The 22,009-nt window shown below is 40.6% G+C and overlaps 1 protein-coding gene across 2 annotated transcripts in view; it reads right to left on the bottom strand.

The window, feature by feature from the left end:
- The window catches only part of CSPP1 (centrosome and spindle pole associated protein 1), a 976,424-nt gene that overhangs the window by 209,407 nt on the left and 745,008 nt on the right, over positions 1-22,009 (bottom strand). For both annotated transcript variants that reach the window (XM_069220290.1, XM_069220291.1), the window contains 2 exons: positions 14,625-14,754; positions 3,830-3,972 (listed from right to left, as the gene is read on the bottom strand). In XM_069220290.1, coding sequence (XP_069076391.1) covers positions 3,830-3,972; positions 14,625-14,754 — 273 coding nt within the window. The remainder of the gene's footprint in view (positions 1-3,829; positions 3,973-14,624; positions 14,755-22,009) is intronic.

Genomic DNA, 22,009 nt, shown 5'->3' with positions numbered 1-22,009 from the left:
AGACACGATCTTATAAAGAAAAATTAAATAAAATAAGACTTGATTAAAAGTTGTTTATATACCTTTTGATTAGATATACCATGCAAATGTGAAAGTTGTATATTTTTAAATACTAATGCGATAAATGCATTTCTTGATGTGGTTCCGTATGAGGTTGCCATCAAAATAAACTTGAAAGGTGGATTCAAGAGAACTTAGCAATATGAGTGCAGGATGAATATTTACTATGTTGGATATTTAGGTATGAAGAGAGAAACAGTTCTAATTTTGCTCATGTGTGGTTTGTTTGCTTTCAGTACCCCTTAATTTTAGACCCTCGCCAGGTCCTGTGAAAATCAGAAGAGGCAAAAACCTCAACATTTTGGAGCTTTGTAGTGCAATTACGATCACTATTTAAAATGTTATTTGGAAATTTGAGAGGAGGAACATACCCCTGCTATATAAATTGTGGATCCACTGTTGAGCTCTGTCCTCCTACCGTACTTTGGTGGTTCAGTTCTGTCTCTTTCTCTTGAGTTTGTGACACTGCTTTATATTTATATTTTTTAAAAGGGAAGGATTTGGTGGTGCTTTTTCTATTCATTGAGGGGGTAGGTGTATTAAGTAAATACATTAATTACGGACTACATATAGTTAAAGTTCTTCAGAATATATATATTCCTCTTTTCAACTGTCTTCTTTTTTCAATAAGGAGAGCAGGCCTGCATTGTTCAAGCTGCACTTGAGACAGACATCAAAGCTCAGGTAGGAGATTTCCTGCAGCCTTCCTGCGAGACTAGCAGTCTGATTGCTAGGAGCCAAGCATCTCAACCTTCCCGGGTGGCATTGGTTTAATTGTTTTTCAAGGGGAAATGTGAGGAAAAGAGAGCACTTGGTGAAAGAACCTACTGTTTGACTTTGTAGTCATTTGGCGCAAACCTTCACTGTTCGTTTTGCTATACAGAACTCTTGTTTCTGTTTTGGAAGGGTGTTGATCAGAAGTATGCTAACCTGAACGTTTATAGAACTGTGCCATTAACTTGTAAAAGTGTGAACTTACACGAAAGAAGTGTGAGGTAACACAGATTTGCCTGCTAAGTTTAGCAGAGAAACGTGTGAAGAAAAACAATTAGATGATCAAGGACTACTTAACTTACCAAGGATTTAGACTACAGAAAGGAGGACAATCAAAGTGTTGGAAACACCGTCATGAAATAGGCTGTGACAAAAAACTTGTAAAGACTTTTGATAAACATTGCACAATGCAAGAGCGGCAAGACAAATTTTAGTTTTCCGACAGGTAATCAGAAGTACATCATTGTTGCTCTACACCACAGCAAACGTGCTACTGCTTGCTTGATAAGATTCTGCATGACAACTCATTGTATCTATCTTTCTTTCAGGACTTATTCCTTGCGGTACCCTCCCTCATTTCCCTTCCCCTCGTCTAGCCAATCGGATACCCTGTGGGCTCTCCAATCAGTGTTGATGGTGCTGGAAGGTGGGCTTCTGGGAGAGGTATTGTTCCTGAGGATCTGGGACATGACACTTTTATGGTGGGGACATATCCCTAACCCTGCACATTTGGACAGCAATGAAGGACCTCAAACTGAAGGAAATAAACTCCTGGCAAACGTGGAAAAATGTAGAAAAGACAAACTGACGTCAGGATGAGCACTATGTGGCTCTGGTGACATCACCATGACCCAGTTTTTGGCATTGAGATGGAGCCAGTACTCCTTATCAGCGATGGAGAACTATGTCATGTGTTTCCAAATTCAGACTGGTGCCTGGGACATTCAAAGGCGAGCAATCTGCAGGATGAAGTAGCCATCAGAAGTACTCATCAAAAAGAAGAATGAAGACAATTGGCCAGATATAGCAAGTTCTGGACAACTGAAAAAAACAGCACAGGGAATGTATCTATTTTTCTAAACATTAAATGCAAAATATTTTCCATCTAGAGGTGCTTTAGTGAAAGATCAATTCATGGAGGACTGGAAAGTCAATTCAGGATGCCAACTGCTATGATCATTACAGTGGATTTGAATGCTATGGCTTCATTCGTTTTGGTGGAAACAGTAATCCTTGATGCTTCAGAATATTTTATTTACTTCAGTCAAGAAACAACTAAATCAATGTGAGAATTAAAGCCAGAAGATGCTACAGATAAATTCTTCTAGGGGATTGAATTTTCATTTTTATAGTCTAGAACCCAAACAATCTGCCTGCATTACAATTCATTATGAATAAAAGGTGACTGAATGTTAATGTCAAGAGGATTTATGCCTTCTCTTTCCTTCAAGCTTGTGGATACAAATCATCAGTGTAGCATTCTCTTTAGGGAGGATGTGAGCTAGGAATTTGGCCCTACTGGTAGATTTGTACTGACACCTGTGGAGAGAAGCTTTGGTTCCTGCAAAGCGGAAAAAACAACACTGAGTCTCACCAGTCCACCCACAGACTATTTCACAGTCATGGGTCAGTATGGAAAAGGCTTACACCTGTAAGTGATCCTTGTAGGATATTTTAGGTGCATCACTCCACCTAAGTGAGAGTAGTCAAGGAATACAAACAATCATCTACATACAAATCTATTATGCACTACTCTAGTGCATTTAACTGCCAAACAGATACTATTATTAGCAGACCATTACAAAAGGCAAATAATAAACTGAAAACAAACTCCTAACAACTTTGAAGTGAGTCTTACAAACTCCTACATCATTTTTGCAGTGTTGTCTCATCAGCTGTTTGCAATGAGAAGTATCCTTGCTTAGTCAGTAGTTTACATCTAAGGGCATACCACACTTGTGTCCATCAGAATGTCTCCAAACACAACATTCTCATTCCTAGCCCCTAGTTAATCTAGGGATTTCTTATACTATTTTGCAACGAGTATGGTGAGGGGGTACATGTCTTCTGACAGGGACTGGAAACTATGCCTAAGAGAATTATCCAATGAACTTGTGTTTTGTGGGCCTGCCAAGAAAAATATATTTCATTTAAGATGAAGGAGAAAGTGGTCAGCTTGAGAATCAGTTTGGCATCCAGGGGGGCAGGGCTCAATGATGTGTGTCTGGCTTAGTGTGTTTCTCAAGTTGTACGCGAGAATCACAAATGTATGAGACAGAATGCTTGCTATGAGAATTCTGTTCCTCAGACATATCAACAAGAATTCTGAAAGCATATACAGCACTGTGAATCGGAAATATTTCATAACATAAGAAATAACCATAAAACCCATCTTTTGTCAGCCTACCAAGTGGCAGGGGAACAAGGTCACAAGTTAAAAAAAGGAAAAGGCCTCAACAGGGTCCTGTAGATGATTCCTTTGAATGATTGTCATAGTTGAGCCAGCCTGTCTTTCCTTTGCTACTAAAGAATGATATGATGGCCCTAGCTGCATTCTGTGCAGAGGTTGAGGATCAATGTGAACAGATTAGGTCAGGGAAGAAGCATCTGACATTTCTCAGTGAAATAGGGTTCACTATATATAAGACATTTTAGTATTTTTTAGATATACTTGTCATCCCTTTTTGAAATAATTAACATAACCAATATATTCAAACTAAAACAAATGTCAACACAGATAGCATTAGGGGTTCAAGCATCAAAGAACGTCTTTGAAGCACAGGAAGAAGTCTCAAGTGTTTATTGTAAAAGTGTTCTATGATTTTCCTATTGATGATGGTATAATCCATCAAGTATGTCAAGCAATAAAACAGATTTAAAAAGTAGCTGTTAGGAATGCAATTTCCAAATGTAATTGCAAATTCAATATGAAATTATTTTCATCGAGTTTCTTTAAAGCAGTGCAAAACATGTTTGCAATAAAAGATCAGCTCACCTCTGTATTTAAGGTCATTGAACTCACGGATGTTCTGTACATTGATAGTGTCATTCCTCATAGATGAAGGACGTCTCACTGGGGCCTGCATGCGAAGTCTGGCCATATCAAATACATCCACTGTATTTATATCTTTCTTTCTGCTAAAAACAAACAATATAAATAAAGTTTGTGAGTCAGTATTTAAAAACGGTGTAATATGATGGAATGTTTGACCCTTCTACATACATCTTGCCATGGAACTCAAAAAGATCAGTCCCTCACCCATGAACGTCAATTCACTAATATGCCAAGGGTAGCAGAAGTGAAATAACACACCCTTTGCCTTAAATTACATTCACAGACATGCTTTTATATATATATATATATATATTTATATATATATATATATATATATACACACACACACACTCACTCTTGCACTCTCACGTAAGCACACTCACCCTCAAGCACGCACACAACATATTTAAAAAATTTTTTTTTTTTTTTTTTACTTACCTCAGCTACCAGGGAGGGCAATAGTAACAGCTAGCTGTACTCATTTTTTAATACATTAATAGAGAGCAATTAAACAATATTAACTATTGGTGTAATAAAAATAATGGGAGAAACAACGAGAAAGGAGCCCCCAACTGGCATCCTTAAGGATTTGCGGCCACTGTGTTCATGGCACAGATTTTGCCACCTCTGAAGCCTGGGGTCGCAAGGACAGTAGCGGAGGTCACAAGGGGCAAGCCAGTGGTCGCAGCAGCGACCCCTGACGACCACTAAGAAAAGTTCATGCCCCCACCCTACCTATTAAAAAACCCATAACATTTTCACCTGGATACTCATTTAAACAGACGTCGTTTAATGAGGGGCAGTAAGGCACAATGTATGTCTGTTTTGGGAATAGAAAGGTACCAACAGTTTCAGCAGCTTTTGAGAGTTTAAAAAACAATAATACTATTTAACACCTATTCCATATTTAAAATGTGAACAGACGGACCGTTTCAAAATAAGGAAGGAACATATTAGCAAGTGATGGAAAACGGTGAATTTTTCATCATTAATACATTTACACAAATGAAAGATGATAGGTAAAGTTGTTTTCCATGGATAATGTTTTACTGATAATTGGGGATTGGTAATATTAACAGATCACAAATGTATCCTCTATGGACCTCTATAAAGAGGACACATGAGGACGTAGATACTGATGCACAGTTTTCAGCATGTAATCCTCTAATTCTGTGCATTTTGCCAAGGGCAGTAATAGAGCCATGAACTGGAAGACTTTGATTTGTCTGTGGTGCATTAAAAAAATCCATTACAGGAACACCGGTCCCATAGTGCTCAATCTGGCTAAACACTGTTGCTCAACTCACAAGGTCAGCTACCTCCTAACTAAAGACAACTTAATCGGGTTTGCCGCGTACTTGGGTAGAATAACCACAATGATGAGAAACATTCTTGCAAGGCTGTTATACAGCTTCCAGAAATTACTAGTATTTATGGCAATAGAGGAGCTAATCAGACTCTAGGAAACTACAATCTAGTTTCTCTGGGATTGAGGAAGGGGAGATTTTTAAAAAACTTGCAAAAACTCTCTAGAACAACAGAACAGTTTTTGCCCACTTTCTCGCAAACCAAATTCTAGCAGGTGGGTAAGATGAAGAGAAGCACTGTTTATTTATGGAGCAGACAGTGGTGAGAGTAACCCCATACACTGGCATGTGTCTCTCCATCAACCGACACCCCAAGGCTTCCTCCTCCTGCTGTATTCTTTAGACCTTAAACTTTAGTGAAATCATCAAAAGACTGATAGAGAACTGGCATAGGTTGCAACTAAATTGGTCAGGAACTTTTCCAACTCTATTCCCTCCAAATCTTCAAAATTCAGACTTTTCTTTTGAATTATGTTGATTGGAAAGGAATACATAATTTGTCAGGATGTCACAAATGATTAATGACCTTATTTCAAACAGCACTGAAACTTGAGTATGGTAGAGCTTCTGCATCCAAGCATCACTGACTGCAAAAAATCGAGTTCTGATGAATTAATGTCTTCTGCCTCTGAGTTAGTAGGCTCCCTAGCATTCTCAGTTTCTATGCACATGTATAGATATCCAACTGACATTTCTGTTATAACCAAACTAATAACCACAGTGTTTAAATTGATCGTACTGTTGCAACTCTTCAAAGGGTGCCACACCTGTCCCTTCATTGTCAATATTCTCTGCTGCCCCCTCTCATTTGTCTCTCCACTTGATCAAACTTATTTTCATTTCCTCAATAGTACTAATAATGGAAAAATCCTTGCAGTTAATACTGTGGAATGTGGCCCTCGTGTTATTGAAGAGTAGGAAGTTAATTAATTTAGAAAGAAGAAGATGAGGACCGAAATCTATTGAATTTAGTATTTATAATGTTGACTTATTATTTAGTCTTGAAAGTTTCATATTAGATAATGTTCAAATTCATTCGTTTTCTTTCTTTCTTCAGTCACACTTTAAATCTAAAAACAGAGCATAGCTAGTCATCAGCTGTTTCGTGAATGTAATTAGGTTTTGTCACGTACTCATGGTTAAAATGTTTATATCTCTAGTTGATGCATACATCACTAGTCAATTTCCTTTCTGAAATCTACTTGAAATTTGCCCTAAAATATAATTCTTATTTTTGTGAAGAGGGTATCTACTCATGATTTGAATAACTAAGAAAGTAAGGTCCTTTTTTTTTAATTGGCAGATGAGAGAATATCTTTGAGGATATTTAGCCTGCTTTTGGTGGTGATGGGATAAATGTCAGACTGGGACTGGAACTTCTGCTTAAGAGATGTATCCAATGATCTTGTGTTTTGCGGGTCTGCCAGGAAAAGTATATATGAATTAAGATGAAGGGGAAAGCGGTCAGCTTGAGATTCAGTACAACTTCCACGGGGACTGTGGCAATCTTGCTGTGCTTCATTATGTGTGTCACAATGGTGAAAAAAAAACCTTCACCAAAATATATAGGGGAGAGAGGACAATCAGGGTAGAGAGTTCCCTCATTTCCTTAATACTAAATAGCACATGAAAAAAGGGAGGAATCCTCCTAGATAAGGTTAAATAGCCATTAAGAGGTGGATGTCCTGTTTTTAAAGGACTCTCGTCCACATATTTCTGTGAGGCAAGCTTCATCAATGTGCCCACACCCAATGAGATGAAGTTTCACCAGGTGGGCTCTGCTCCACTCCTGGTAAGAGTTCTTTGATCTTTGTAGATGTGGAACTGGAAACATCAAAATAAGAAGCGAAAGCACCTTCAGAACACGGACCCTGCATGTCAGAAGAAACCCCAGTCTAACACAGTCTTTGGGGAAAAAACAGCAACCACAATTCACCCGCCCACAGTGAAAGATAACTTAATGGGAATGTAAGAAAGTACATTCATCATATTCTAAGCACCAGGGAGCGGTGGAGAGGGATATTCTGTAGGGCTGTCTCACACCCCTGCAAAGAACCCAGGTTCTGAGTGTGGGATGTAGCCATATGGCCAACATAACAAGATCTGTGGGAAACCCTCTAAGTACGGCTGAGATTGAATATGATTAACAGGATCTCTGTGACCTTTGGGACCACAAAGGCATAACTCAAACACTGCTGGTGACACAAAAACAACTACAAAAAGGGGTAGGTCATGTCTGTAAAGAGAACAAGAGAAAACTTGAGGATGAAAATTAAAAGGAGGGTGAGGATCCCTATGTATTTTTCTATGGCGAAGCATGGCTTCCAGGACAACCACAGCAGGCTACCAGATGTGGTGACGAACACCTAGCTGACAACAGAAGACATCTGTACAGGAGAGCACTGCCCCAGAAACGAAAAGTAAATGCCCCAGACAGCCCCTTAGAAACAACACAAGATTAGCTGTTGTGAAGGGACAGCATCCACTTGCTGATAATTCAAGCATGCTGCACCCAAAAGCCACACAGGAAAGTAGAGCATGGGAACTCCTAGAGAAAACCTTCCCCAAAAATGAGGACATACCTTCAAAACGCCTATACATGCAAAAGCTGTTTGATACTATGAAGGAAGACATTGCAACCTCAAGAACCGATCTACAAAAGGAGATGCATGACATTAGGAAAGACAAATGGTGAGACGAGGACAGACGCTTTGCTCTGGAATACCAGAGACAACAGAGAAGAGGAGAAGGAATTTACAAAACAGAAGCTGCTTGCCTCAAAAGAACAGAACACAGACCTCTAGGGCAAACAGGACTTAAAAAACCAAAGGCAAAATAAAACATGATTTTGAGAAGTCTTACTAGGCAAAAAAGTAAAGGACATAGACGGGCTCATGAATAAAGCATTTTTTAAACCAAGGATTTGATTACCATTGATTTAGAGGGAAATCAGAGAGTCGCTGCACCCCAATACCCAAATAACCCCCCATTGGACAACATTATGACAATCCAAAGATTCCATTCAAAAGAAACAATAATGGTAGCAGATAGAAAGAAAGGAAATCAACATGTGAAGGAACCAAGGGCCAGATATTACACGAACTCTCCCAAGTGATGCTCCAGAAAAGGAATAGGGGCAGGTTACAAGATCTATAATAGAAGAAAAAACAACAGTGATACCAAAACCAGGGAAGGACCTCAAGAAGTGTAGTTACTACGCCTAATCTCGCTGTTGAAAATGGATGTAAACATTCACAGGGGTACTGGTAGCCAGGCTAAGTCTTCTATGGCCAGGTCTGCTAGACCCAGACCAGTTCAAGTTTATCCTGGGGTGTAACTGCAAGGCCAGTAATATAAACATCTTTCACATAATAGGTAATGTTCATGGAACACGGAAGGGCACCCTCCTGCTCTCCTTGGATGTGGATAAAGAGCTGGACAAAGTAAATTGGACACTTCTTAAACATACCTTAATAAAACGTGGGATAGGGCATAATTTAGAGTTATGGACACGTAGTGGGTATAAATCCCTGCATGAAAGGGAGGAAGTGACTGGGACACTCTTGGAGATAGGCAGCAAAGGTGGAAGACAAGGGAGGGTTTCCCCCTTTTCACCTCTGGTCTTTGTCTTAACATTACAGCTAATGGCAACAATACATAACAATATGTACAAGCTCTCCAAGTAGGCTGACTAAATTCTAATGGCATCATCCGTATTATCCATTCCTCTACTAATATGAGAAATGAAAGAACACAGGCAAATTTCCAGCAAAAAGGTGAACATAAAGATTCCAAGCACTAAATTTTGAAATCCCTGCAGAAATCAAAGTAGAGCTACCAGCCCACATCCCATTTATAATCATCACATAATGTGGAATATTTGAGCTTTAAGGTGACTTATTGTCTTAATACACTGGGGGATACCGACTACTCCCCACTGTCGCCTGACATGCAGAGAGCCCTTACCATGATTAGGCCCTATTTATGTGCTCAAGATGAGCCTTCCAAAGATCGTGTATCTCATGCCATACTGGTCTCAGCCCTGAATTCTACTTTCACTAAATTGTAAAAATCACTTGGGACGTTTATATGGGTAGGCAACATTTAAGGTTTACCAGACAGACTGTACAGACAGACACAACAAGAGGGACTTTGAGTCCCGACACAAATAAATATTATCAAGCCTCTCCTCTCACCTTCATGGTAGAGTGGGGAGGCAAAAATAGGCGAAGAAGTGGTGGTCCGTAGAATAGGTAATTTTGGACACCAATGTATGGAAGGCTTGATAGAAAGTATAGAGCCTGGGTACTATACTCAACCCTCATTACAAGGGAATCTCTGTTAGTCTGGGCAAGGTGACAACAAAGAATGCGCAGACCACTTTTAACTCTACCTTCACACCAATAATTGACAACCCAATATTCTCCCCAGAGCCAGATACATTGATTCCAAGACTGGATGCACATGAAATAAACTAGGATAGGAGATATCGGATGATTCAGCGATTAAAGACTTTGAAATACTGCAAAGGCAAGGAGTGAGAGATAGATCACTATTGGCAAATAGGACACTGGGTATTTCAACTAGAGACTAGCCAGGCAGCAACTTGTGTCTCAACTACCTTTGTAAAATGGTTGCTCTTAAAGGATGGAGACAAACAACTAGTACGTGAGACATGCAATTTACACTCAGAAAGTGCCACCAAGAGCAGTCCCCAGGACAACAGAGATGAGAAAGAGATTGGGTGCAAACTAACAGAAGATGCAGTAATTCAGAGCATGCAACTACTCAGTTAACTGTACTAAAAGAAAGAACAGTACAAATAAATGATCAGCTACAGGTATCACACCCCAGTCAAGCTTTACAAATGGGACAGAAGGAAATCACTTAGTTGCTGGAGTGGGTGTGACCCAGAAGGGACAATGACTCACTTGCCTTGGCACCTAGTTGATTTAGACAACATATTCCAAACAGAGATCCCCATCGTTCACAGCGTTAGGTTTATTGGATCAGCAATTTCGTTCAAATCAGAAAGTGGTAGGCAAATATTGCTACGCCCTAAAAGCCACTTAACACACCATTTTAACTCACTTGGGAAGAAAATGTTCCAACATTTCAGGATTGGCTACATAAAATGTATTTTCACTTCAGCATGGAAAACATTGCATTCACAATTTGCAACAACACCTGGGGTCTTTATTCCATTTGGAAGCCATTGTTAAACTTCCTCTCAATGGACTTTAGAGAACCTACATGCCCTAGATATTTAAAAGCACTTACAATCATTCCTCAGCAAGACTTAGCTAGCACAGAGGTTCATAAAATACATTTGATTTTAGATACCAAAACCAGCAAAGTCCAAATAAGCACACAATTAGGAAGTGATCACACCCAGTATGAGGCAGAGGAGGGTAGGGGCGGGAGAAGGAAGGTATACTTTCAAGGGATTCTGTAAGACAAATGGAATCGACTTTTCTTCCTTAGAAACTTATACAAGATTTTGGGCCTGATTTAGAGTTTGGAGGAGGGGGTTACACTGTCACAAACATGATATATCTCCCGTCTGCTGTATTATGATCCCCCTATAGCCTATTGGGATCGAAATTCCGTTGACGAGATATCAGTCATGTTTGTGATGGAGTAACCCATCACCAAACTCTAAATCAGGCCCTTTGTGTTAAATACAGTGGATTTATAAACCCTGGCCTTCCACGTCAGCCTCTGGGCTATAGGTGTCAGTAACGGGAACTTAAAACATCAATAAAAAGATTTAATCAACAAAAAACAAACAAAAAGCCTGAACCCTGAAAAACAGTGTTTGCTAATTTATTTTCCTGAACAATAAGATGTCTGTCAAATTTTCAGCATGTGTGTCTATGTTAAAACACCCTGGTGATTCGCAATTCAACCTTTTACAAATGCTAGCAACTTTTGTGGCCTCTATTGACACCAAACATTGAAACTTAAGTCATATGCTACTTTTGATTACGGATAAAGTTATGGATACATGCCCACAAATGCAACTCCTCAACAGTTGCACACAAGGTCACTGGGCTATCAACAAGGGGGACGAGGTCAAAGAATGCCAGTCCCAGCTATGGTCATTTTTAGGGACAGGTCCTCCTTTAAATTAGATTGATATGCCTTTTCTTGCTGGGCTGGAAAGCAGGGTCAATAAAATGAGTGACTATACAGTGGAGGACACACTGATTGTTATCCTTCTCCTGAACCTGCCCCAAATCACTTACACTAAAATAGGAAAAGATGAAAGGAAATAAATAAAAAATAAAATTTTAGTGTGTTTGTGTATAAACCGACAAAACCTAATCTAATTTGATGAGAAATGACCCAACCTTTAAACCTAATTTCTGCACCATATATGTCCCTGGTGAGAAAAAGGGATGTTGCTGCTGAGAAAACTGATGGAGGCACAGACAAGACAGAAATAGGGACAGGCAAGTGGCCGATCTGCATCTAGTCCTAGTGGGAATATATTATTAATGGGTAAGCACACAGCTAGGCCAACAGGTAGTCCACCACAATCTCACACCATATCAAATGACATCAGAACCAAACACACTGTAGATATGGAAAAGAACAGAGCAGGGTCACTGGCAAACAATGCTTTGCAGCATAAGGGAGGCTCAATTAATGAATATTGGGATGGTCCAATAAGTTGGAAATAAAAGTTCTGATAACAGCGAGGCTTCACTTCCATGTAAAGTAGGGGGACCTCGTTATGCCTTCTTGTCTTTAACCGACCACTCCCCAGGTGATCAGTGATGAGAGAATTAACCTCACATAAATAGTGCTAAGATGCTAACGAAATCGACAATTTCATTATTGTCCCGTTGATTGGTGCTTTATTCAGAAAATGAATCCCTCCCCAGTTTCCAGTAGGGGAGGTGTATGCCATTTTCTGGCCAACTGGGAGTCCATTAAGACGAATCATTGGGTGCTCCAGCTTGTCTGCAAGGACTATGCCCTTCCATTTTTTCTGCCTCTGTTTACCAGCGCATTCTGCAAGGAAGTGTGTTCTGGCACATGCCTTAATCATGGAAGAAGAAGTTCTCATCTTGATATGTAACTCCAACTCACCAGTGTATGAGGCTAAAAGTTAGAGAATCAAGACATACATCCAGGTAAAAGCAGTGTACCAATTAACGCACAACAGGGATGTGGAAGAGAAAAAGGCTAATAGAATTTGACAGCAAAAGACTAGGGAGGGAGGAGAGGATTAAGACATGGATCTGTAAAAGCTTTAAAATTGTAGGTATTTCCTGAATAACTGTCAGTACCGGCGTAGGAAGAAATGCCATTTTGTTCCAAATGACAGAGCACTGCATTAGAAAGACTGCATTCTACATATTTATTTTCTTAGTTTGCAAACTCCAGGTTTGTCAGGTCTGTTCCATGTATTTTGTAGTAACAGCAAGAGATCTAGGGTTTTTTAAGCTTGGTATTTTAGTCGGCTGGTATACCTGGTTTTGCAAATCACAAGTCTAAATTAATTTTGCACCAATAGTTTTTCAATTTAACATGTAATAATGAATTTAAGTTCACGGCATACCTCTGATAGGCAACACTACAGGGAGTGCAGAATTATTAGGCAAGTTGTATTTTTGAGGATTAATTTTATTATTGAACAACAACCATGTTCTCAATGAACCCAAAAAACTCATTAATATCAAAACTGAATATTTTTGGAAGTAGTTTTTAGTTTGTTTTTAGTTTTAGCTATGTTAGGGGGATATCTGTGTGTGCAGGTGACTATCACTGTGCATAATTATTAGGCAACTTAACAAAAAAAAATATATACCCATTTCAATTATTTATCATTACCAGTGAAACCAATATAACATCTCAACATTCACAAATATACATTTCTGACATTCAAAAACAAAACAAAAACAAATCAGTGACCAATATAGCCACCTTTCTTTGCAAGGACACTCAAAAGCCTGCCATCCATGGATTCTGTCAGTGTTTTGATCTGTTCACCATCAACATTGCGTGCAGCAGCAACCACAGCCTCCCAGACACTGTTCAGAGAGGTGTACTGTTTTCCCTCCTTGTAAATCTCACATTTGATGATGGACCACAGGTTCTCAATGGGGTTCAGATCAGGTGAACAAGGAGGCCATGTCATTAGATTTCCTTCTTTTATACCCTTTCTTGCCAGCCACGCTGTGGAGTACTTGGACGCGTGTGATGCAGCATTGTCCTGCATGAAAATCATGTTTTTCTTGAAGGATGCAGACTTCTTCCTGTACCACTGCTTGAAGAAGGTGTCTTCCAGGAACTGGCAGTAGGACTGGGAGTTGAGCTTGACTCCATCCTCAACCCGAAAAGGCCCCACAAGCTCATCTTTGATGATACCAGCCCAAACCAGTACTCCACCTCCACCTTGCTGGCGTCTGAGTCGGACTGGAGCTCTCTGCCCTTTACCAATCCAGCCACGGGCCCATCCATCTGGCCCATCAAGACTCACTCTCATTTCATCAGTCCATAAAACCTTAGAAAAATCAGTCTTGAGATATTTCTTGGCCCAGTCTTGACGTTTCAGCTTGTGTGTCTTGTTCAGTGGTGGTCGTCTTTCAGCCTTTCTTACCTTGGCCATGTCTCTGAGTATTGTACACCTTGTGCTTTTGGGCACTCCAGTGATGTTGCAGCTCTGAAATATGGCCAAACTGGTGGCAAGTGGCATCGTGGCAGCTGCACGCTTGACTTTTCTCAGTTCATGGGCAGTTATTTTGCGCCTTGGTTTTTCCACACGCTTCTTGCGACCCTGTTGACTATTTTGAATGAAACGCTTGATTGTTCGATGATCACGCTTCAGAAGCTTTGCAATTTTAAGAGTGCTGCATCCCTCTGCAAGATATCTCACTATTTTTGACTTTTCTGAGCCTGTCAAGTCCTTCTTTTGACCCATTTTGCCAGGAAGTTGCCTAATAATTATGCACACCTGATATAGGGTGTTGATGTCATTAGACCACACCCCTTCTCATTACAGAGATGCACATCACCTAATATGCTTAATTGGTAGTAGGCTTTCGAGCCTATACAGCTTGGAGTAAGACAACATGTATAAAGAGGATGATGTGGTCAAAATACTCATTTGCCTAATAATTCTGCACTCCCTGTAATTATAAATGTGAACTCTCTTATACTTATTTTAACAAGTGAAGACTCATAAGCTTTTCAACACTTAATGGTTTGAGCATTCTTTGTACATCTCGTGTTCAAGCACTTGCACAAGCCCTTTACATTTTCACAAACCACATTAACCAAACGCACATAAATTTTGTATGCAACAATTTCAGCTGGCTGTAGAAGGCAAGTTATAAATGCTTTTAGTGCTAGCTCACCTGGTCGTCCCAACCAATGACAATTCATCCTCTTCGCCAGCATCATGCAATCGTCCCACCAGACGTCTCTGTTCACTTCGGAGCTGCTTTCTCAACTCTGACAATTCAGTGATCACATTTTTCTTTTCCTCTGTAATTTATAAAACAAACGTAAAATTACACGTATCAAGCTGCAAGCTGAATAACTTGAAATGTAAGATTTGCACAACGCTGAATACCCAATTTTGAAGCAGATGAAACCAAAACATGCATGAAGAAACAATGTGCACTGACTCAAGAGAAACCAAAGGAGCTAAATGCATGTTAGATAGGCTGTCTGTATCGTACCCATAATGCGATGTATGGCTAAATGTGCAGCACAAGACTAGTGGAAGCTAATGCTCTATTTGAGATTGCACAAATGAGTCGACATTCAGTATAATAAAGCAATTGATGTTTTTTTCCTTTTAGACTTTTCTTGTCATAGATTAATTTAAGCACACCACGTTAGTTAAGTGAAGTGCACCATATCACATAACATATATTATTGATTCTTTCATTAGTGGTAGTCATACAAAAAGTGGTACCAAGGAGTCCACCTTGGTCCTAATGAGGAACTTAGGGGTAAGGCTTCGAAACGTGTAGATCAGTAAGTAAGGTACATAACATACCTGACTTCCATAGCCCCTTTTTAACCATACCATCTCCAGGAGATCTATTGAGCCATTGTAATCACTTGGAGGCAGGTATGTTTAACTTATCCAAGATCCCACCACTTCTATCCCCCATTTGATTCACATTGATAAGACTACATCAGTGCTCCCACGTATCCCGTCGGTCGAAACCCAATGAAGAAGCATGCCACCAAGGGGTAACCCTGGTGTGTCAGGGTTTTTGTAAGAGGAAAACCCTTTTTCCTTGTCTAACCTGTGGTAGTTTGTTTGGCTGGGCCTTTTTTGTAATGTTACATAGGCTATAGGAGGCCAGACCCAACCATACAACCTCTTTCTCCCTCTTTGTTTTTCGAAGAATCTAAGGCTACTTAGAGTCTCTACCGGAAAGAATGCTACCGCAGGTAAGACCTTCTGATAGAGACTTCTAACGGCGGATTCCTCACCTTATGAATAGATACCAGAGCAGAACCTATTTGCAGGTGGGGCTGTGGATGGACTAAAACCATAAAGTCCTGCAGGACAGAGTGGACCACATGCCCCTCTTGGCGAACCTGACCATCCAGACAATAATGCTTTGTGAATGTAGCCACTTGGCAAATGTCGAGGACAGGGACTTCACACGCTAATGAAGTGGTAGCAGCTTTGGTCCTCGTAAAATTAACATGTAGTCCTTATGGAGACAGTTTTTAGCTAATGTGTAGCAGGTCTTAATGCAGAGCACAATCCAGCTGGAGATGGTTCTCTTCTGCACAGCCTTACCCTTTTCTGCCCCAAAGAACCCCACAAAGAGCTGATCGTCCATCAGACTTCTTTGAAATGATCTATCTAAAAGCTCAGTGCTCTCTTGAGGGCCAAGTGATGGAGTCTCTCCTCTTTAGAAGGCTGTTGGAGTATAGAACGCCAGCAAGATGTTCTGACAGACATGGAAGGGCATCAGCACTTTTGCTGTTGTCCAAAAAAAAAAAAAAACTGTTTGTCTGGGAAGGAGGCGGTGTATGGCGGGTTGACTGAAAGAGAATGAAGTTCACTTAAATGCTGTGCTGATGTAATGGCAACAAGGAACACTGTCTTGATGGTGTGGGGCAGCTCAAATAGAGTGCCAATCAGAAATGTGAGGACCAAGTTAAGGTCCCACTGTGGCATGACAAAGGGAGTGGGAGGAAACAAATGTTGCGAACCTTTCAAAAAGAGCATAACAACTGTAGACATAAACAAAGAGGAATGATTCGGCAACCGCTATAAGGCTGAAAGGTACCATGTAACTGTGCCCAGAGCAAGGTCTTGCATGGCTATACAAAAAAACAAACAACAAAACATCAGATAACTTTAAAGGGGTCCATTAGCTGAATACCACAGCAAGACACAAACTTTTCACAACGAGTGGCATAAATGGCTTTTGGTGAGGGAGGCCTGGCTGCCAAGATGACATAAACCACCTATGGGGGAAGGCTGACAGCTGTTACCACTCAATATCCAAGAATAAAGGTGGAGATTACGAAGGCCCGGGTGCAGAACCATAGCTTGCTGTTGCAACAGCAATTCCTCCTGGAGAGCAGCCTGATCATGCCCAGGAGTTCTGGGTACTATACTCTCCATGCCTAGTCCAAGGCCAATAGGATGACTTGGGCCCAGTAGGTTGTGATCTTCTTGAAAACTAGGGCAGAAGTAGTACCAGCAGAAAAGAATACAGGAGTCTCGAGTACCACTCTAGGTGACATGGATCTTCGAGGGAGAGGTGGCTTTGGAAACTCCAAACAAGCAGAAGTACTGACATTGTGCAGTGGCAAACAGATCGCGCCAAGGTTCTCCCCATTCGCATAAGAGATTTTTCAGTGTAACTGCCACTTGTGATCTGCTAGGTGCGGGCAGCTGAGCTCATCCACCCTGGTATTCAATGGTCCATCTAGGTGATTCACTATCAAGAAGATGCCTTGGTGTTACAGGCATTTCTATAGGTGCATGGCCTCCTTGTGACCCTACCAACCCTGTTTGTTGCAGTATCACATGGCAGTGCTATTGTCAGTGAGCACCTCTGTAGTCTCCCATTGATGGATGGGAGGAAGGCTTTCAATGCCATGTAGATTGCTCTCATCCCCAGAAGGCTGATACGGAGCCAGGATTCTGCCAGAGACCAGTGGCCTCCAATTTCACCTGGCCCAGATGGCCACTCCAATCAAGAAGCAATGCATCCATCACCCACTATGAGTTGAGGGTGGGGAGCGGAGTAGGAACTGGCGCTGACCCAATTGTGGTCCAATAACCACCAATGCAGATCTTTTGCAGTCTCCTCTGAAATCTGAACATGGTAAGAGATGTTGGGCCCACTGACACTAGAGATCCAATTGTAGAGCATGCATATGCGACCGGCATGCTTGACCAGTAGTCTGAATGTCTTGGATTCAGGGAAAAGGCACAAAACTGAAATGGCTTTGATGAAGGGGATGGCTCCAGAAGCTCTGGCTGTTCCAGAACAAGTTGTGGGATGGCTACAAAGTCAAACAACTTCAGGTGAAAGATAGATGCATGGCACCGCCCCGTGTGAGTGGTGGGAAGGGACAACCCCCGTTTAGTTATCTTGTGTTTTTTCTTTGACTTACACAGAGATTTGGATTGAGAGCAAGATCAATCTATGGAATGACTCGGGTGACTTCTGAATCTGAAATGGATGCAGGACCGAACTTTCAACTTATACTAGTCTCCTAGCTGAATCTTCTGGTGTTCAGCAATGTAGAGTTTTGCACTGTAGTCTTGTATAACCTATAGGATCATCAACGTGCACTTAATGCAAGCCTTTGAGAAAGGGTTTGACACCAGGCACCACAGGCAAATTTGGTGAGAATCTGTCAAAGATATTTTGTTTGTGACAGTCGTTACAGTGTTAAAACCTGCTGTTTTCTGATTTTCCTTCTCACTTCTGCACTGCAAAAAACAAACAAACAAAAAACTTTTGTTCAAGGTAAGGGTCTCAAAGAGACAAGAAGTAGATCAGAATATGCCTCTGAGGGCACAGAAAGGAAAACAGATGAATAATTCAAAGGAACCAACATCAGTGTGCGGGAGTGATGCCTATGTAGGCTCGAATGTCAGTTGCTGAGCAGAACTGTGTCTGTGGGGAGCTGCACAAAGCCACCTACCAGCACACATTGGTACTGTTGAAACGTTTCTGGATCCAGTCTGACAACAGGAGAATATTCATGAAGTGAGGAATCGGAGGCTAGAAGTCTTAATGAGAATAAAGAAACTGCTGCAGTAATTAACTACAACTTATTCTTCTGTGCCAGTCCCTTTGGACCTACAAATTCGAAAGCATAAATCACGTATAGAGTGGCAATGGTGCCTCTATTTTTAATGAGTCAAACCAAACATTTTTTGCAGGATGGCTGAATCAAACTGGGTGTCAGCCTGTGGGACAGCATTCAAAGAAGTATTTCTACAGAAATGTTTTATAGCAGATAGTGTAGCCTGCTGCCTTGGTTAGGTTAGAAAAGAGAAGATTATTTCGGCCTACCTGGATGATCACATACGCCTGCTGGATTGAGAATGTTCTAAAGAGCAACTCTGCAAGAGCCTAGACAGCCTGTTGTTGAAGCTTCTGAAGCCCCACTGCCAGAGCAGGAACCCAGACAGTATAGAACGGACTACAGCACAGTCTACAATGTGATGTCATGCAAAGATAAAATAGTAAATCTCTATTATCCAGCATATTGTGCAAGATGCTTTCAGTATTCGATTTAGGAGTCAGGAAAATGTGACGAAAAAAATTCTTGGGTCAAGTAAAACTACAATAATTTTAGTCAAACAGAAGGATGACTTCCTAAAATAACAGTCATTCAAGAAGGCTATGCAAGTCTCATCAAATGCAATCTTGTAACTCAGTACCTCTGGCAGGAGATGTTACTGTAATCAAAAACATGGTTTTACAATGAACCCTGGTTAAATGTTTTTTTTGTGCGTTATCTGCTTCAAAATTGCGAAGCCAAGATCCAAGACTGGGCAAGGTTTTCTGACTGGCTTACTCAGTCTCTCTAGAAAAATTCACTTTGTAGTGAATAAAACTGGTTTATAAAATCCCCAATGGTTGAAGGTATGCATTATAATCTATTTTAACTGTTTCATAGTGTAATGTTTTCTGCTTAAAACATTCCTTGTGTCTTGACAAACGTTCAAAATTTCTTCTGGAACATTTAAGGGTCTGGAAGTTAAAATTCAAGCACCAAGTGGTTAAGTTCGACTACTGTGGTCATCTGAGTTTTCCTCACCGTGTATGACTTATAAAGGTACTTTACTCAGAGGAAAAGACTAAGAATAATCAAAGGCTAACTGGGCTAGATCGCTGAACCAAACGCGGTTCAGCCACAAAAGAGCTTTGATAATCACTTTGCACAGACTGCTCTTATTAACTATTGTCCTAAAGGAAACTTTAGTAAATTAAAACCAACAACATTACTCATTGTATACAAATGTTATTATCCATACGATATGCAGTGTAATATGCTACGCAATAAAGCCTCTATACAAATTTATGCAACAAAGTCCTCTTGCTTGTAGCCACAAAGTCTGCATGAAATGTCACCAACATGTTTCCAAGATGGTAGGTCAGCCAGACTTGGAAGATGGCTGAATCGGATACGCATCAGTTTTCTTTTTAGATATGCCAGAAAAGTAAGGCTGAGATAAGCTGCCAGCTTCAAGTTTTTATAATATTTTAGCACAATCCTTGCGTGAGAACACCTGCTGAATATATTCTTAGCAACCAAGGAGGACTGTTGTCTTGCAGCTTTATTTATTATTTCCCTGAATTCTGCAAACTTTAAGCGCATGTTCCACAACTCTCTTGTACTTTTTTCATTTGAAGCCTCAAGAAGATACATATTACATGCCGACTGGAGATCACCTTCTAAAGCTGACTATGCTGCACTGCTAAGTGAGGAGAAATCCCTGTTGAGTTTGATCTTGTAACAGCTTTTTATATGTGTGTATATTCTCCCCTACTGCCAGCCAAATTCCAGGCAGACCTGCGCTGGCGATGCATTTTGCAGGAGTTGAAACACCCTCTTGTAAGCATATAAATGAATAAGGTTGTTCCCATCTGACCATTCTATAAGATTTTCTAGAAGAAATGATGCGTAGTACTTTGCTTCTGTATCTATTAGAGCAATCAGCCTATGGTTTGCTGGGTTTTTATGGTCTCCACCTTTGTATATAGGATTAATGATGGTGCCACGCAGGCTTCATTGAATCTGGCTTGTGAACTCCACCTCTTTAAATAAGATTGATAGTGGCTGTGCACAATATTCACGATCCCTTCAGAAGATGGCCTGAGGGATTCCGTTAGGTCCTGGGGCTCCATCTCGTCTGCCTTTGATTAATATTCCTTTAACTCTGTCTTGTGGTTAGGATTCATACGTTTGCTGTGGCAGACTTGCCATTGCTTAATTTTCTCTTGACGGTGAAGATTAGTTTAGTCCAAAATACTTATTTCATCGTATTCCTGTCTTTCCATAGCTGTTTTTTGTAGTGTTTCCTCAGACTCCATACTTTATTCCACAAGGGATCTATAGATTCTAGCTCTCTGATGGCCTATTTTAACTCCCTTTTCAGCAGTCAACAGCCCTATTACTTGCTGGACGTTTTCTATCGTTACTTAAATTGGCGTGTAGTATCATTTGTGGGGAGAAGTTTGTTTGAATTTATTGGGTTATTTCCCATAGATGAGCTCTCCTTCGCAAGTATTTTTGCAGTTTTGTGAAGGCCCAGTAAGGAGGCATTTGACAATCTCAGACATTTAAGATTTGTTAATGTTAAATACCCTGGGTCTACTAAAGCTGCAGCAGGTTACCTGGGACTTATTCTGAGAGTTATCCATTGTTGGCTATCATCACTGGCTGTGGTAAACTCAACTGAATAATTTGCTAAATATGGAATTAATGTGAAAGAAATTATTGTATAGTCCAGTATCTACCAAGTTTGTGACCCCTGGTAGGTAAACTTTGGAGGAGTTTCCTCACTTGTTCTTTCGTTGGGGACTTTAATTCCTAGGTACTGCAGAGCTGCAACTAAAGTTGGCCCTTGATGGTAAGCTTGATCGCGGATTGTATTGCGACTTCATATTCCAGAGTATATTTTCTGAAGTTACGTTATCAGCTTCATCTGAAGTATAAATGAGATTAGCATAGAAGCCTCCTGTTAATATTACAACCCAGTTGGGGTGAGCAAGTCTTAATTCGGTTATTGTGGAAATGATCAATTCTTTAAGTGCTTGTTTTTTCTTTGAGTTTGGGTGCACATAAGTGTTTAGCATAAGAACCGGATCAGGGTTGATTTTCTTCCAATGACTGAAATGTATTATTTGCAGCCCTGGATCCGGGGGATGCTAGCTGCTCCATTGTGACATTCGGGGCTAAGGATACATAGACTGCAAAGCCTCCCTTTGATCTGCCATAGCGCTCAGTTCTTTCCACCTTTATGTATTAGTGCACATAGCCCTCCAGTGGTAATTCATCCACTGACCATGTCTCTTGGAGGGCTATGTCACAGTGCTTCCAAATTTGTGGGGATATACACTCATACAGCAGTCTTTTGGCCCAGCAATGTTCCATGAGAGGATGTTCAGGTCAGATTCATATCCCCTGGATGCACTTCTCATATGAACGTTCGGTCAATTTTCGGAGCATTTAAGGTTGCTGATAGCCAACTCCACTGTTCCAAGCTTGTATCACTAGCTGCAGCTTG

Source organism: Pleurodeles waltl, chromosome 2_2 (assembly GCF_031143425.1).
Source record: "Pleurodeles waltl isolate 20211129_DDA chromosome 2_2, aPleWal1.hap1.20221129, whole genome shotgun sequence".
Classification (NCBI taxonomy): domain Eukaryota; kingdom Metazoa; phylum Chordata; class Amphibia; order Caudata; family Salamandridae; genus Pleurodeles; species Pleurodeles waltl.
The sequence above is the reverse complement of the archived record's forward strand: the minus strand, read 5'-3'. Positions and strand labels throughout refer to the sequence as shown.